This window comes from Anneissia japonica, unplaced genomic scaffold (assembly GCF_011630105.1).
Source record: "Anneissia japonica isolate Jap-2015-1 unplaced genomic scaffold, ASM1163010v1 scaffold287720_len810639_cov167, whole genome shotgun sequence".
NCBI classification, from domain to species: Eukaryota; Metazoa; Echinodermata; class Crinoidea; order Comatulida; family Comatulidae; genus Anneissia; species Anneissia japonica.
In genome coordinates this window covers 807,862-823,351 of record NW_022736945.1, presented here as the reverse complement: position 1 = coordinate 823,351, position 15,490 = coordinate 807,862, and the positions used below count along the sequence as shown (strand labels likewise).

Sequence of the window (15,490 nt, the reverse complement as noted above, 5' to 3'; positions counted from 1 at the left end):
TATATATACTGTATATACATATATATATATAATGTATTCCAGGTTTTTATTCAAGCTTACGTCACTGCTTTTAAATTTATTTGATCTCATCATCATTTAAAAGAAATAGGCCCATGTAAAGAGTTTGCTTATCATTTTAAAAATTTTAAATATTCAGATTTACATCATACTTAATACCTTTTTTATGGAAGACCAATTGTGTCACTTTGTTACAATGTAAAATCTGCGTAATAATGGAATATGTCGCTTTATTTTGTCGAAATAGGGAGAGCATAAAACATATTTTTGAAATGTTTAAGGTACTAATTCCTGAATACAACTGCGCTACTCCACTGAACGTATTTCAGGGTTTAGTTTTTCCAAGCTAAAGTCACTGCTTTTATAATTTGTTATTTCATCCCATTATGTGTCTCTATTGATTAACTTACAGTTATATAATTATTCATATGCTTATATAATCTCTATGTTGTTTTTGCGATACTATTACGAAACTTTGAGGATTGTTTAAATTTTTTTTTTTAGGACCTTGCACTGAATCTGAATTGCGATGTAATAATACTATTTGTATCAATAACGATTCGTTTTGCGATGAATTAACCTTCGATTGTATATACAGCAACTTCGATGAAGAGAGCTCGTTGTGCGACGGTATTTATCTATAATACATTTATACTGTTTTATAATAGAGAAGGAAGCCAGATAACGTTGTATCATACAGTCTGAATCGATTTATCATTAAGCCTATTCAGGTCGTCATGAGAGTATTAAACATGTTTAATATTCTACGACGCGACTCTCCCCGACGCAGATCAACATTCAACGCAACCAATTGCGTTGGGCTGCGTTTTGTGTGCGTCACTCCTTGATATGGCCTTCAGTGCTTATTCAAAGTTTTGTCTATGCAAAATGGATATTTGCACTAATCCCCACCCCTTGGACGGTTGCTAACATCACACAAACCGACAGCCAATGAAATCATATTTCGAATAATTTAAGGCAGTAATTAAAATTGTCTCAATGAAAACATGTCATATATAATACATCTTTGTAATGAAGAATGTCAGAGAACAATTAAACACTCCATGTAATAATGACACAGCATACTGTAGTAAAGCAACTAAAAGCTTTATGCGTGATCAACACTTATACAAAGTTATTTAGTTGCGTAAAATTACATTATAAATACGTATTTATTGTTCTACATTTATGCACCAAACTGTAACGTTATTTTTTGTTTTATAACATAGAATTGTTAGTTGGGTTCACAATATTTAGGACAAAGGACAATAAGCCAATTCGTAGTTTGAACTGTGCATGCCTGTATCCAAGGTCAATCTCATAACCCTTTGTTGTGTGAATGTTTATATCAATTGTTCTCTTACTACTTACTTACTACTACTTACTATATTTTATTTGGAATGATATTTGCGAGATTTTTTCGTAAGTATTTGGATATGTACTGAGCATTCAGTACAATAACACGTCAGGTTGGGGAAAACATCATTCCGATTAAATTTCCTGACGCAAACAACATGTAATATTTTTTATTTATTGTAATAGGAAGCTGTTTAGCACCTGACACGTTGCGAAATGGTGAACAGATCAGTCCGTTACAGCACCGTAAAAGGTACCTCGAGGGCCAATCGATTTCGTTCATTTGCAACCATGGATATACATTAGTTGGAAACAGCACGCAAATATGCCAAAGTGGTACATTTCAAGGCACACCTCCGAAATGTTATTGTAGGTGGCTTGGATCTTTTTTTTTTTACATTGAAAGAATATTATTTTCGTATTCATCGTTTTTGGTTACGGTACAAAAACAATCAAAGCCTAAAACAATACAATATCTAATAAAATAATACTAGGTTCAGACTTGGAGATAAGCCAGGCTTGAGTTAAGCCCGGCTCAACGTTAAGCCCGGCTTAACTTTGCCAGGCGTTCAGATTAGCGGGTTTAGCCGGGCGAGAATTTGCATAATAATAAACCATAACCAGGAAACGTGTTTCAAAACATTGCTCGCGAAACGTACGCTCACTCACAGCGTACGTAATTGAATAGTTATTGGTCATTTCGTCACCCACCTGAAGTCAATGCAAGACCCCCCCCCCCCCCCCCCCGCAACAATTAAAGCCCGGATTAGAAAGTTAAACACGGTGGCGCGCCAGGCCTAGTTACTATAGGAACACAGCCCAGCTTTAGATAAGCCACCTAGTTCAGACTGGCAGGTGGATAAACCCGGTGAGGTGAGCCGGGTTTATCCACCTAGTCTGAACTAGGCCAAAGATGATGAAAGTTAGAGCCGTATCAGTCGTTATGAAATACAGTAGCACCTTCTTTTGACTTGAAACACAAGCTTTCGCTAGCTTCTTTAGCTTCACCAATAAAATAAGGCAAATTAACTGTGGCATTACTTTACTCTTCAATGAAACAATGTCGCTGATAATTTAAAATTAAAAAAAAAAAAAAAAAAAACCTAAAAGTTAGCTATTGAGTTATACCTTTTATTTTATTTATTTTATTTTAGTCCACTGTTCAAAACCAGCACTGCTTGAAAATGGACTATGGATTGGGCCTGATTTCATTGGTCACGGAGATACTGTATCTGTCACTTGCAATGTGGGATATGAGTTAGACCCTGAGAAACCAACAGTATTTACTTGCCAAGATGGTCAGTTCGTTGGTGAACTTGACAAACGTTGTATTAGTAAGTCTACTTCTCAGATATGACGGAGAGCTAATGAGAGACCAAGCAACTTAGCATATAGTATTTGATACTTGTATTCTTTACGTTTCTGTATTTGCTTAGCTATTATCTATCTCCCCCTCCCTCTCTCTCTCTCTCTCTCTCTCCTAACTTTATCATTGTAGATGTGATCTGTCTCTTATACACATCTAGATGTGTGTTTATTCAAAGTATACGTCTGGATTGCAAATATCGACAGATCTTAAATATAGGCAATGTAGGTTACGTACACATATTCTTAAATTTATCATAATTAAGAATAGGCTTATGTGTAAAATACTAATGAACATGTTAAGACTACGAGATAGGATGGTTATACAATAAACACAACCATCGACACATATGTCCTATTATGACAACAATAATATTACTCCAACGTATATAGAAGTAAGGCTCTGGAGGAAAATAATTTTTTGATATGTTGTAGAACTGATGTTTTTGTTTTTAAGGCAAGAAAAGTTGTTTGACGAAAAACTTGGGAACAGATTGTTTAATATTTAGAAGCTGTGTTAAAAATATGGGAAAAAAGTGTGCTTATGCCCAGTTTTTAAATATTCAAAAATCTGTATCTCATTAACCGTTCCCAAGTTCTTTGTCAAACAATTTTTTCTGTCTTAAAAAATTAGTTCTACAATGTATAATTTTTTTCCTGCAGACTTTAAAGTGTTTTCCTCTTTCTTTCCTCTATGTAACCTGTGTATGGCCCCTGTATATGGCCTACATTTTTTTTAATAGCCAAGATCATTGTTGAAATTTTACATTATTTTATTGGTATTTCTTTTAATTTATTATTTTATAGATATTGATGAGTGTGCAACAGGACAACACAACTGTGATTCAGATGCTAGTTGTGATGATACTATTGGGTCTTTTGTATGCATATGCAACACAGGGTTTGAGGGTAACGGAACAGTTTGCACAGGTAGAAACTCAGAGATTTCATTTATCTAATCAAGGTGTACGTTCAATGGCAATATTTCATTTCATTTATATCTCTCTCATAACATATAAAAATACAATGAACAATTCATAACAGTAAAACAAACCCAAAAAGAAAATTGAGTCATAAATACTTTAAAAGAGAGAGGAAAACCAAAAAGCGAATTGAATCTACTATCAAACATGGCACAATAAATATAATACACAAATGACTTTAAAAATTTATGATAAAATATATTTGCTCAATTAATTACGTATTTGTGTTATCATCATTATTATTACTATTATTATCATTATCACTATTATCATTAAAATAAATTTTAAGAGATCTACGGAATTAACTTGAATTAATTAAAAGGGTATTTCTAATATTATTTAATAGTCTGTCCCAGGCTCGCGGAAAATGATTAAAAACAGAATATTTACAGGCATTAGTTCTAGCAAAGGAGTGAGTAAAGTAAGATTATCAGGGTGGCGAGTATTGATTTTAACAAACTTAAAAATGTCAATTGAAAATTTCCCCCAGAGACAGCAACAAATATAATACATATTAATTAATAAAAAAAACGATCTTCAATTAGAGGTAAGTCCCAAAAGTTTACAATGCTGGGCATAGGACAGACTACTAGGTTGAACTCTAAATGCAGCATCAATGTTAATAGGAAAACATGCTCTGGACTTGTGTTGTTGTGTAGTTTTTACGTTTCAGAAGATTACCACGGTTATATTTATATATTTATTTAATCTTTCTTAATACTGTAGGCACTTTCAGTACTAAAGTACTGATTTTCAAAGGGGTAAAGTGACAAGAAACATATACAGTAGAAATAAAGGCAAAGAATAAAATAAAATAAAATTTGAAAATTATTTTAAATGATTTTGGAATGAAAAAGTCGACATCTCTTTAAAATTAATTTTTAATTTGTGTGGTAGTTCATTCCAGCTTTTGTATGATCGATATAAAAAAGTTCTTTTTCCCTGTCCAATATTCCAGTATACATTGGAAGGACCAGGTTGTTATGGGTTTGGCTACGTGTGCCTTTAGAATGGGTAGTATTGTTAAAGGTAAATTTTGAAGACAAATATTGAGGGGCATTATGGCAGCCAAGTGGGAATGGCATATTCAAAAACTGGACAGAAAATAGAATTATATAGTTTGAGAATTAAAATAGGGTTTCTACAGCAGGCAATCCTTCTGACAAACCCCAGAAGTTGGGAAGCCTGGTTAGATACATTATCAATATGGACATTCCACTTTAAATATGAAGTAAATGTAATACCAAGATATTTCACAAGTTCGAAATTAGAGCATCTTTACCAATATAATAGCTTAAGGCATTTAATTTATGATTTGTAGATCTAGTTAAGCGAAGAGTATTGCATTTTTTTGTGTTAAGAGGCAATTTATTATTCACACTCCACTCATTAACAGTGTCAAGGTTGCTTTACATAACAATTTCATCCTCCTGGGACCTGTTAGTCTTGTAAGCTAAATGATGGTGTCATCAGCATATTGAATAACAGTAGAAGATATGGAGTTGGCCAGGTCAATAACGTATACAATAAAAAGAGTAGGTCCCAGGACTGCTCTCTGCGAAACTCCACCGTGAACAGGGTAGGGCTTTGAAAGGGCCCCTCGAAAACACACCCTCTGACTATGCCACTTGAGAAACGAAGACAACCAATCATGAACAGGGCCCCATATAACGTAGGAATGAAGTTTGTTAAGCAACGCTTAATGACAAGCTCGGTCAAAGGCTTTACTAAAATCTAGAACGTGAACATAAGGGGTAGGGCAACGCAAATCCAGATTAGAGGACCAATCATGCTAAGCAGTTCTAGCTAAGGCTGTTTGACATGATCTACCATTCGTGAAACCATGATGAATGGTTGATAATAAGCCATAAGTTAAATGACAAACGAGATGTTTACACACAACTTTTTCTAAAAGCTTACCAGCAGCAAAGCAATAGGACGATAATTAACAGTAGAGCTAATATCACCAGATTTATGGATGGGAACCATGTTGGCCACTTTCTAGTCAACAGTGATATCACCAGTGCTAAGTGAGAAATTGAAAATTCTAGTTAATGTCTCACTAACATATACTCCAGCTAACTTTATCATTGTAGATGTGATAGAGTTAGGGCCGGGAGCTTTGCTAGGTCTCAAGCTATTAATAAGGAATTACAGTAGTAGAGCTCCGCATAGTACACTATAGGAAATTTATTATACGAAAGTTAGATTTAATGCTAGCAAAAAAATGTAACAAAACTCAATGTTTGCAGCACCTACATAATTTGACTACAAATTTTATACCTTCCAATTATGTTAACTCAATTCCAGATTTTGACGAATGTGAATCCCAAACAAGTACTTGTTCAGCTAATGCCACCTGTACTAACACACATGGATCATTTAATTGTACATGCAATGAAGGCTTTGAAGGCGACGGCATGTTTTGTCGAAGTACGTTTTTCACCATTTGTTTTGTTTTTTTTTGTATATTAATAGGCCTACATTACCGAAAAAGATTAAATAGAGATTTCTTCCGTTTGACTTGCATAATAATTGGCCTTTGTATTATAGATATTAAACATCTATATTAAAAAACAATATATTATAGATATTAAGAAAAATATTTATCTTAATTAGGTGCATCTTTATTTTTAGCGATCACCTTAAAAATCTTAATTCTTCATGCTTTCGGTAAAAATTCAGCTCTTTTAAATGTGCTCTAAACATTTATATTATTTTTATAATATTTATTATTTTATTCATATCTAGAAATAAATGATACAGTATTAAAATTATTATATGGTTTGTTTTTTTTCAGTGATACTTTATTTTTTATTTGGAATCAGTGAGGGAGATACATCGCTTCGTCTGTCTTCCAAACAGATATCAGGAGAATATGTGTCTTCCGATTTTTTCCTTGCATCCGGCTTTCCATTTGGCAATCAGTTTTTACGATATATATATGTAAGTTGAAAATTTTACAATAACGACAACCTCTGTTATTATGAAAATATAGATAAATAATGATAACTGTGTTCAAATAGGAACATGATGTTACAATCGTATCAAGCATAGCCCTTCAACTGAAAGTTCCTTAATATTTAAGTTGTATGAAAAGATACAGTATCTGGTGAGATTTGAACTTGCAAACTCTCGCTATTAAGTAATTATATTTTTAGACTGCCTTGGGCGATTTTTTTCCCTGTAGGATTGGTGGCGCTATACATTCAACATAACTAGAAAGAATTGCGACATGACCACTGGACGCCCTCAACCCTCCATATTGGCTCCACACCACCTAATCAGTGGTGTGTAACTAGAACAAATAAGATAAATTCTAAATTCTTGACCTCATGTTATTTAAAAATCAAAAACACCATAACGAAAGGTCTTGTCACATTATTTTTTGTTGGAAAATGTTCTTAAAAAACTATTCTACACCACTGCACCATTCAAGATGGGAAAAGAAGTGCCTATCTAAATAGTGTATTAACAATACCTCAGTATAATTACTACGTACGTATTCTTATTTTATGCTACAAGTTATTTTGGAGATACCCTGGGACTGGGACCATAGCTAGGGGCTTGCCACAAACACCCGATTATTACATAAATTTTGAAGTTGCCCTGTGCATAAGTAAGAGGCCTAGTCGAGTATTATTAACAAACGCGATGATGTATGCCTAGCTAAGGCGCTACGCTATTTTCGTCAAGCAAAAACTACATGTAATTTAATTAACTAGAGGGCACTCGGAGAGTGCATCTCAGCCCACATCATAATTCTCCTCAGTATAGATTTCCTCCACATATTGTTCCCCATAAACAAAAATTAATGAAAAGAAAAAAAAAACAAGTAGACACCTTGGGATTTGAACCCGGGGCTGGTAGTGTGGAAAAGCACTCTTCTAGTGTGTGGAAAACACTGTTTTTACATACTTTGAATTAATGGTCATATGTATATGGCGGCAAACCCACACACATGTCCAGACAGTTATACTTAACTTAAGTAGTTTTTCGATCATTGTGTCCTTGACCTTTGACCCCGACCGTTCAAAATTTTGTCACTTCCAGATCTTTGGCAAAGGAACGTTTCTGATAAAAACTGTTTCAAAAAATCCTTTTTTGTTGATTGTGACCTTGAGCTTTAACCATCACCCTTCAACATTCAAATACTTTGAGACCTTTGATCATGGATCATTGTGATCAAGTTTGACAAGTTTGTGATTAAAACTAGGGGCTGTTGACAAATAAGTTTAAAAAAATAGTTTTTTTATTGATTGTGACCTTGACCTTTGGCCCTGACCCTTCAAAATTTAATCGGCTCTAGATCTTAGGTAAAGGAACATTGTGGCAAAGTTTGACAAATTTCTGATAAAAACTATGGGCTGTAGGCTGTTCACAACAATTATGCTGACAGAGAAATAAATAACTAAATAATAAACCAGGCAAAAACATAACCTCCAGCCAAGGTCATAAATAAACAGCGGCAAAACATAACCTCCTGCCAACTTCGTTTTCAGAGGTAATTAAAATAGCCAATTGAGAATCAATTTCTTTTGTGAATTGTGTTATAAACTTCAAACACACGTTAATTAACTGATATTTACTATCAAATGACAACATTTTCTTATTAATAATTTTATTTATTTTGTTCAATTGCCTGTTATTTATGCAATCGCCACATTGTAACATAGGCGTTGTGTTCATTCGAAAGGACACAATATGGAGTCCCACTAGCTGCTCATGTCGCAACTTTAAACATAACACTTCTCCTTGATGCAGCAATCTCATATATTTATAGGAGTTTCCTGCAGCCGTTTGCACATCCAGGATTTTTGATATCCAAGGCTCAAGTGCCGTATGCTGATGTCACCTCATCATATAATGTTCTGTAGTATGACGTCACGATTGTACCCACAACCCCCTGTCCCTTTTGGAGCATCTTGATACAGTGAATAAAATAAGAATTAATAATTAATAATTAATAATAATAATAATAATAATTAATAATAATTAATATTAATTAATAATAATAATTAATTAATAATTGCGTATCTTTCTTCATTTGTTGTCAAACATGAGGTACCAATCCTACACCTTAGGCATCATGCAACACCGACAATTACAAGCCTTGACCTTATATGAACGACAATATTAAACCCCAAACTAGTCCCACGGCCACTAATGATAACGATCATTAGTGGTCGTGGGACTAGTTTGGGCCTTACCTAAGCTGGTCGAACGTTTCGTTTGGGTCTATACCCTAGCTGCACTGATGAGGCCTTGAAGGCCGAAACGGATCCGTCTGCAGATATTGGGATCCAAAAGATACTGGCCCCCAAACATTGAGATTTTTTTTATAAATCCTAGGCTCTTGATGTGTACGGCCTGTTTAGGCATGCACGAGAGTCTTCCATCCGCGAACTACGATTTTGACACGCTACGATTTTTAAGCTAGTTAAGGTTTACAAAGGATCACATTAATTCAAAAGCATACAAAGCACATTGAACGCTAGAATAATTAAATAAAAACACTTTTGAACAATCGAAGTGCCTTTCCTTGCCAGTTATTTCTCACGTTAATGGTGGGCGAATGTTTTTGAAATTATAACATTACACTTTCCTATACTTTAACACTGATCGCATTGTAAATTCTCCATAGTAATACCCAATATATGTCACATGACCGGCTGTAAATAAATCTTGCGGAATGTGTCTATTCTCATTTTCCATTTTCATAGCCTATATAGCTTTGGCTTAAGTTGCGCATTCTCAATTGTTGCATGAAAAGTTCGATTTTTCTCATTTCTATTTCACACCGTCTTCGCAGACGCCGTTTGGTTGTTGCGCATGCTCATGAGTTAATGAGACGTCGCTTGGTAACTGCACATGCTTGTCAACGTCACTTACTCAGTGCGCATGCTCACTGTCTGTCCAGCATTCCCCAGCGCATTCTCACTGTGATGGTTTTACATAGATTTGTCGGAGAAGTTCTTTGGTAACTGCGCATGCGCATTGCTACGTACGGAATTCGCATTCCTTCGTAGTAAATGCTACCGCTTACCCACAGTTTCTTAATGACTGTTTCCTCTTGTTCGTACATATATTGATATTATCTCACTAGGGACGGCGCCGCTATTCTATTCAATTGCAGAAGTTGGTCTAGTTCCAAAATATGGATGACTAGCAAGGGGTTTTCTTACTGTGGTGACCTCATTTATAATATCAGGTGTCACATCACAAATGTGTAATGAATGTGTTATGAAACAGTAATTAATAGTTAACAGTGTATTAATTGTACTTACTAAATGATAACTATAATAATTAATCTAGCATGCTATTATAACATTTCCAGATTGAATCAATCCAAAAGCACTGCTAGATATCCCAACAATTCACTATATTAAATATAAAGACAGGCTTGATCACTGCAAACAGGTCAAATAAGACCTTTTTATTTGCCTTAATTTCTTATACAAAATTATTAAAGCTATTATTAAAATTAATTCACTTTAAGTATATCTCATTTGATACACGTTGACCCAACCCCAAACCTGACCTTCCCCCTGCTTGATGCAATGCCCTTCACTATTCATTTTGTTATATTCCAATCATCTAGAACGGAATTGCTACATGTTTATCCTCCTCCGTCTTTCAAAACTGCTATCGATCAACTGCGCTAAGACACTGCATCATTTATTTACTTATTTAATCATTTATTTCTTGCTTATTTACTTATTTATGCTTGTTTGTGTAATTATATATTTATTTTTAACTTATTGTATTCATTTAGTATTTTTTTGTAACTTATTTTTGTTCTTAATAATTATTGTATTAACTTAGGTATGAAGTATTAATTTTACTATTAATTTTGTGCTATTTATATTTGAATTTTTGTTATTCTGATAGGTACTTTGTACAGGGACCTGTTCCCTTTGGTACCTATCAGTCACTTATTTGAGTTAAATTATGAATTACATTGTGGAACTCATAGTAATTTTAATGTTTTTTTTTATGCAAGGGAAAGAGCTAACTTGGTTTATTAGAAGATGGTTCACTCAAAGCAACAGACATCTCTATAATTATGGGATTTCTATTAAAGGGAAGGACAATTTGGGTGGTAGGACCCTGATAGGCCTTTTTCCCAAAGCAAAAGCATTTAGTGATAGTAAAAACTCAGCCATAAATTATTTGATCCTTGAATTTTAGATATGTTATTAGATGACTGCAGTGATATACAGTATTTTTATTATTGTAATTATTAGAACGTCACTTTACATTTTAATTCTAGTATTATTTAACAGAATTTAAAAATCTGAGACTAATTATTTTGGGATTTTTTAAAATAAAATATTTAATTATTTTTATATATTTAAGCATTTTTTACAACAAAAAAACCAACTTATCACGAAACACCAAACCAGGTCTATTTAAAAGAATGCACTTTTTGTTATTCTTCATCTTATACTACAGGAATATACTACAAAAACTACAATAGGACAAGAATTCATAAAACAAGCAGAGAACAGACTACGCCGTTCATATTTAGGAACTATCCCATCTAATTTCTCTCCATCATGGGCGCTCAAAGTCACATGGTTTGAAATTCCACAGAGGCCAGCAGACCCATCGGTTAACAGAGTAAGTATAGACTTCTAGTGGTGGAATAGGGACTATAAGCTGTAGCCCCAGTGTACATAATTGGCTCTTGTGCACTTTAAAGAACCCAGTACATAGGCCTATTTCGAGACTGCAGTTATGGATCTTTTTTTTTCCCACCAGTACCATTGTTTTTGTTCTGATTTTTTTTTTCTTTTTTCTTGCATATATTTTTCCTATCTTTTTGCACTGTTTTTTTCTGGCCGTCACTTTGTCTTAGAATTTTTCCGTGCTGTGCTGAAGCATAGGCCATATATCAAGGTTGTGCCTCCTAATATTTACTTTAAATCTATGATGGGGTGTGTGTGTAAGGACCAATTCAAGTGATTAAAAGTCAAACAGTCTACACCGGATATTTCAAAAACCAGTCAATTGATAATGAAACTTACGGGAAAGTTTAATCAAGTTGCAAGGAAGAAATGATTATGTGCTGGCGATGAATTAGTCAAGGGTGTATATTGGAGGGTCATTTCAATTTTTAAGGACCCAGACCTACATATCTCTTTTAAAAAAATCAATGGGTATAATTTATACCTTGTATAACAGTTTGTCATGTTCAAGTAAAGAAATAATTAAATTTTTGTGACGATCTGGAGTAGTGTGTAGATCTGAAGACCATTGAAAGGAAAACGTCCCAGACCACATATTTTCGAAAACAGATCAACTGATCTGAATGAAACATTTGGAAAAGGTTGAACTTAAGTTACAAGGAAGATAGGATTATGTGTTGGCGACGAATCAGTCAAGGGTGTAAACTGGAGGGTCATTTAAATTTTTGAAATCCCAGACGTAAATATCTATAAAAAATTGTTCAATGGGTGTAAATGAAACTTTCTATAATAGTTTGTATAGGTCCTGTAAAGAAATGACTTTTTGTGATGATTCGGCGTAGGGTGTGAATATGTGGACCATTTAAAGGAAAACGTCCCAGACCAGATATTTCAAAAACGGGTCGGCTGATCCGAATGAAACTTTCGGGAAAGTTTAACCCAAGTTACAAGGAAGATATTATTATGTGTAGGGGACGATCCATGTTAGGGTGTAAATTTGAGGGTCATTTAAATTGCTTACGTCCCAGTTATAGATGGATAAAAATGACACTTTGTAGAATAGTTTTTCATGGTGAAATGAAGGAATGATCCAATTTTGGTGACGATCTGCAGTAGGGTGTGGATATGAGGACCATTTAAATATTTTTTGTTGACAGTTGATTAAATTATTTAAACGCAATTTGCGTTTTCTAAAGCGCTTAAACCAGTTACAGCCAAGTTAAACTCAAATCTACCGTGATATGCATGAACAATTTTGCTTGAAAATGCACTTTCCTATTCAAGGTCGGCTCATATGGCACGCAATGGTTATCAGTCACGATGTACCTTGCTATGACCATTGCAGCTGTAGTTTAAGTCTCACTAATAACATCGCGGTGAACATGGTTTTCATTTTTTTTTCACTTCATTAAAATTATATTGATTTTCCGTTTTTTTTGGTTTTTTTTTACTTTATACCTTTTAACGACTTTTCTTTTTGTTGCAATTTCAACTTCATTTCTCATTAATGCAATGGGGAAAAGCCCTATGTTCTGTTGTTCAAACAGACATAGTAAGTCTAGTTTTTATTTCTTTTGTTTTTAATACAAAATAATATCCATGGAAGGATAAAACACAAAATAATGGCAAATTTATTGCTATTATTATCCTTTACCTTTATATTATACTTTTATAATATTATACCTTTATATTATTATACCTTTATATTATTTACGTTTTTCCATAGTTCATATTTTTAAGCGCTGTGAGACTCCAGTAAAGAGCGCTATATAAATTCTTGAATATTATTATTATTATTTTTATTATTGTGGTCCTCAAATTACAGAATAAACAAACTATCATACAAAACAATTAACTGACATTAAAAATATAAAAAGCAACAAAAAAGGAAAAGAGCTGCACCCGTTTTTAATTCGTATGAAGTGGCATGAGGGTCCCAAATGATCAGCTTCTGCATTATATTCACCCTCTTTAAATATGGTTCAAATGAAAAAAATATATAAAATGAGGAGTAAAAGTCTGTCTCTTTTATATATATTATATTTTTTAACAGAGAAACACATTCCAAGCTGTTCTTCTAACCGATGGACTTTACAGCTTTGCAATAAATTTCTTTGAAGAACGACGTATGCTTTGGGATTCCAATCTAGTTTTCTTAAAAGATGCTATTTTGGGATACAACATTGCAAATTTTAGTTTTGAAAACTTCCAGCTTCAACAACCGCTTGTAAGCGATGTGTATAGGCCAGATCTGGTCCTAGGGAATACCAATGAACATGGTCAGTGGATTTTTCGTTTGGAGGACAATACAGAGAATACTGTCAACCCCAAAAAGCGGTGCTTAGACTGGTATATAGAGGATTCATCAAGTTTCTTTAACCCAGTTGGTCTGGGTACCTGCCCATGTACACTGCGTCAGGCTCTGAGAGATGGAAGATATCGTATTCGACTTAGAATAACAATTGCTTCAACCCCAAGTTATATCTTACCTCTTCTGGCTGATCTAGGCATATCGAACGATCTGTTTGTAACTGTTGTAAGGCTCATAGACTTGGGTAAGCTACAGAAAATATACTAACTATTAACAAGGATATTTTACCGATATTTCCCTACGTTGCTTCAATACACGACTAAATAGAAACTTGTTAAAATTTGGAAAATCATAATCCGATTTATTCAATCCAACAAAAATAATGGATTACAAATAAGTATTTGAGATATAAAAACTGATCGTAGGTTTCAGCAATACATAACATATTCATGTATGGCACTGGTGATCTTAAATTTGTAATGATTTGCCAGCAAGTAAAAACTCTTGTAACGTGGTAACACTTCAATGCAATAGGTCTGTAGTTATCTTTAAAGTTAATGTCTCCTGACTTGCCTTTACTATAACCGTATCCATGGATGAAATGCCGTATCACATGACAAATACGGTAAGCATACTGACAAAGATTGTGAAAGGTCTCTTGGTCATAATAGTGTTATAAGATAAGATGCATTTTGTATGAGAAGAGGCCTAAAATCGGATTTGATGTACGGTACTGTATAGGCTTATGAGCTTTAGTACTATAAAATATCAACTCTATTTATATTTTTTTGTTTCTCCTGCAGCTAAGTACTACACAATTTGCTTCCAGTCGTCGACATTTAACATCTATTTATCTGGTACCGAATGTTGTTATCGATGGAGTTTTTTTAGGTTTTTCAACTTAGGTTTTCTAAACAGAGGCTACGTTGGAATTGGGGCAAGCAGTTTCTCATTTCGTTATGGCTACACATTCGGACCTTGGTTTCTTCCATATCAATATGTCTACCATATTTGTAAGTTGCACACTCATAGCCTAAATTAAAGTCAGGCTCCGGAGGAAAAAAAATTGATATGTTGTAGAACTGATTTTTGTAAGACAGAAAAAAAGTAGTTTGATCAAAAACTGAGCAACGGTGAATGAGATACAGATTTTTGAATATTTAAAAACTGGGGGAAAAAGGTGCCGCCCCTTTTTCCCCCAGTTTTTAAATATTCAAAAATCTGTATCTCGTTCACCGTTCCCCATTTTTTTGTCAAACAACTTTTTTCTGTCTTAGAAAAATCAGTTCTACACATATCAAAATTTTTTTTCCTCTGGAGTCTGACTTTAACACACACATATCGCATCATACTGTACCTATGTTTTATACAAACAAATTACAATTATCTTCATGGAAATCAGCCAATGAAGTTGCGGACGTACCTGATGCAGACCACTTGGGCTTGGTGCACATGGAAGCCGCAACGTTAGCTTTCAACAACGGTCTACACAGACTACAACCACTGCCTAAGAAAATCAACAGTTTCACGTCAAGTGAGCTGAATTCTACATCGGCCAATCTTCGGCAAAAGCAGTGTGTGTTAAGATTGGTTTTCATACAATCGCTACGCACTATCGCCGACAGCTTTCGTGATGCTGATTAGTCGGTTGAATCGGGCAGCCTTCCCAATTGCGTTGGAGACTGCTTTTGAAACAGTGGCATATCTAAGTGATGCAAGGGGGAGCACACGCCCCTCCAATAATTACCCCCCCCCCCCCACCTAGT

General features: G+C 34.3%; 2 protein-coding genes across 2 annotated transcripts in view; both read left to right on the top strand.

The window, feature by feature from the left end:
* Positions 1-8,571, top strand: part of LOC117117010 — a 14,331-nt gene extending 5,760 nt beyond the window's left edge. The window contains exons 4-10 of the mRNA XM_033261181.1: positions 523-648; positions 1,561-1,743; positions 2,529-2,708; positions 3,547-3,669; positions 6,033-6,155; positions 6,523-6,668; positions 8,506-8,571. Of these exons, the coding sequence (XP_033117072.1) occupies positions 523-648; positions 1,561-1,743; positions 2,529-2,708; positions 3,547-3,669; positions 6,033-6,155; positions 6,523-6,668; positions 8,506-8,571 (947 nt within the window). The remainder of the gene's footprint in view (positions 1-522; positions 649-1,560; positions 1,744-2,528; positions 2,709-3,546; positions 3,670-6,032; positions 6,156-6,522; positions 6,669-8,505) is intronic.
* Positions 8,572-11,203: 2,632 nt separating this feature from the next.
* Positions 11,204-15,490, top strand: part of LOC117117009 (fibrillin-2-like) — a 36,165-nt gene continuing 31,878 nt past the window's right edge. Inside the window, exons 1-3 of the mRNA XM_033261180.1 lie at positions 11,204-11,345; positions 13,467-13,968; positions 14,528-14,737. Coding sequence (XP_033117071.1) covers positions 13,542-13,968; positions 14,528-14,737 — 637 coding nt within the window. The 5' untranslated portion in view covers positions 11,204-11,345; positions 13,467-13,541. The remainder of the gene's footprint in view (positions 11,346-13,466; positions 13,969-14,527; positions 14,738-15,490) is intronic.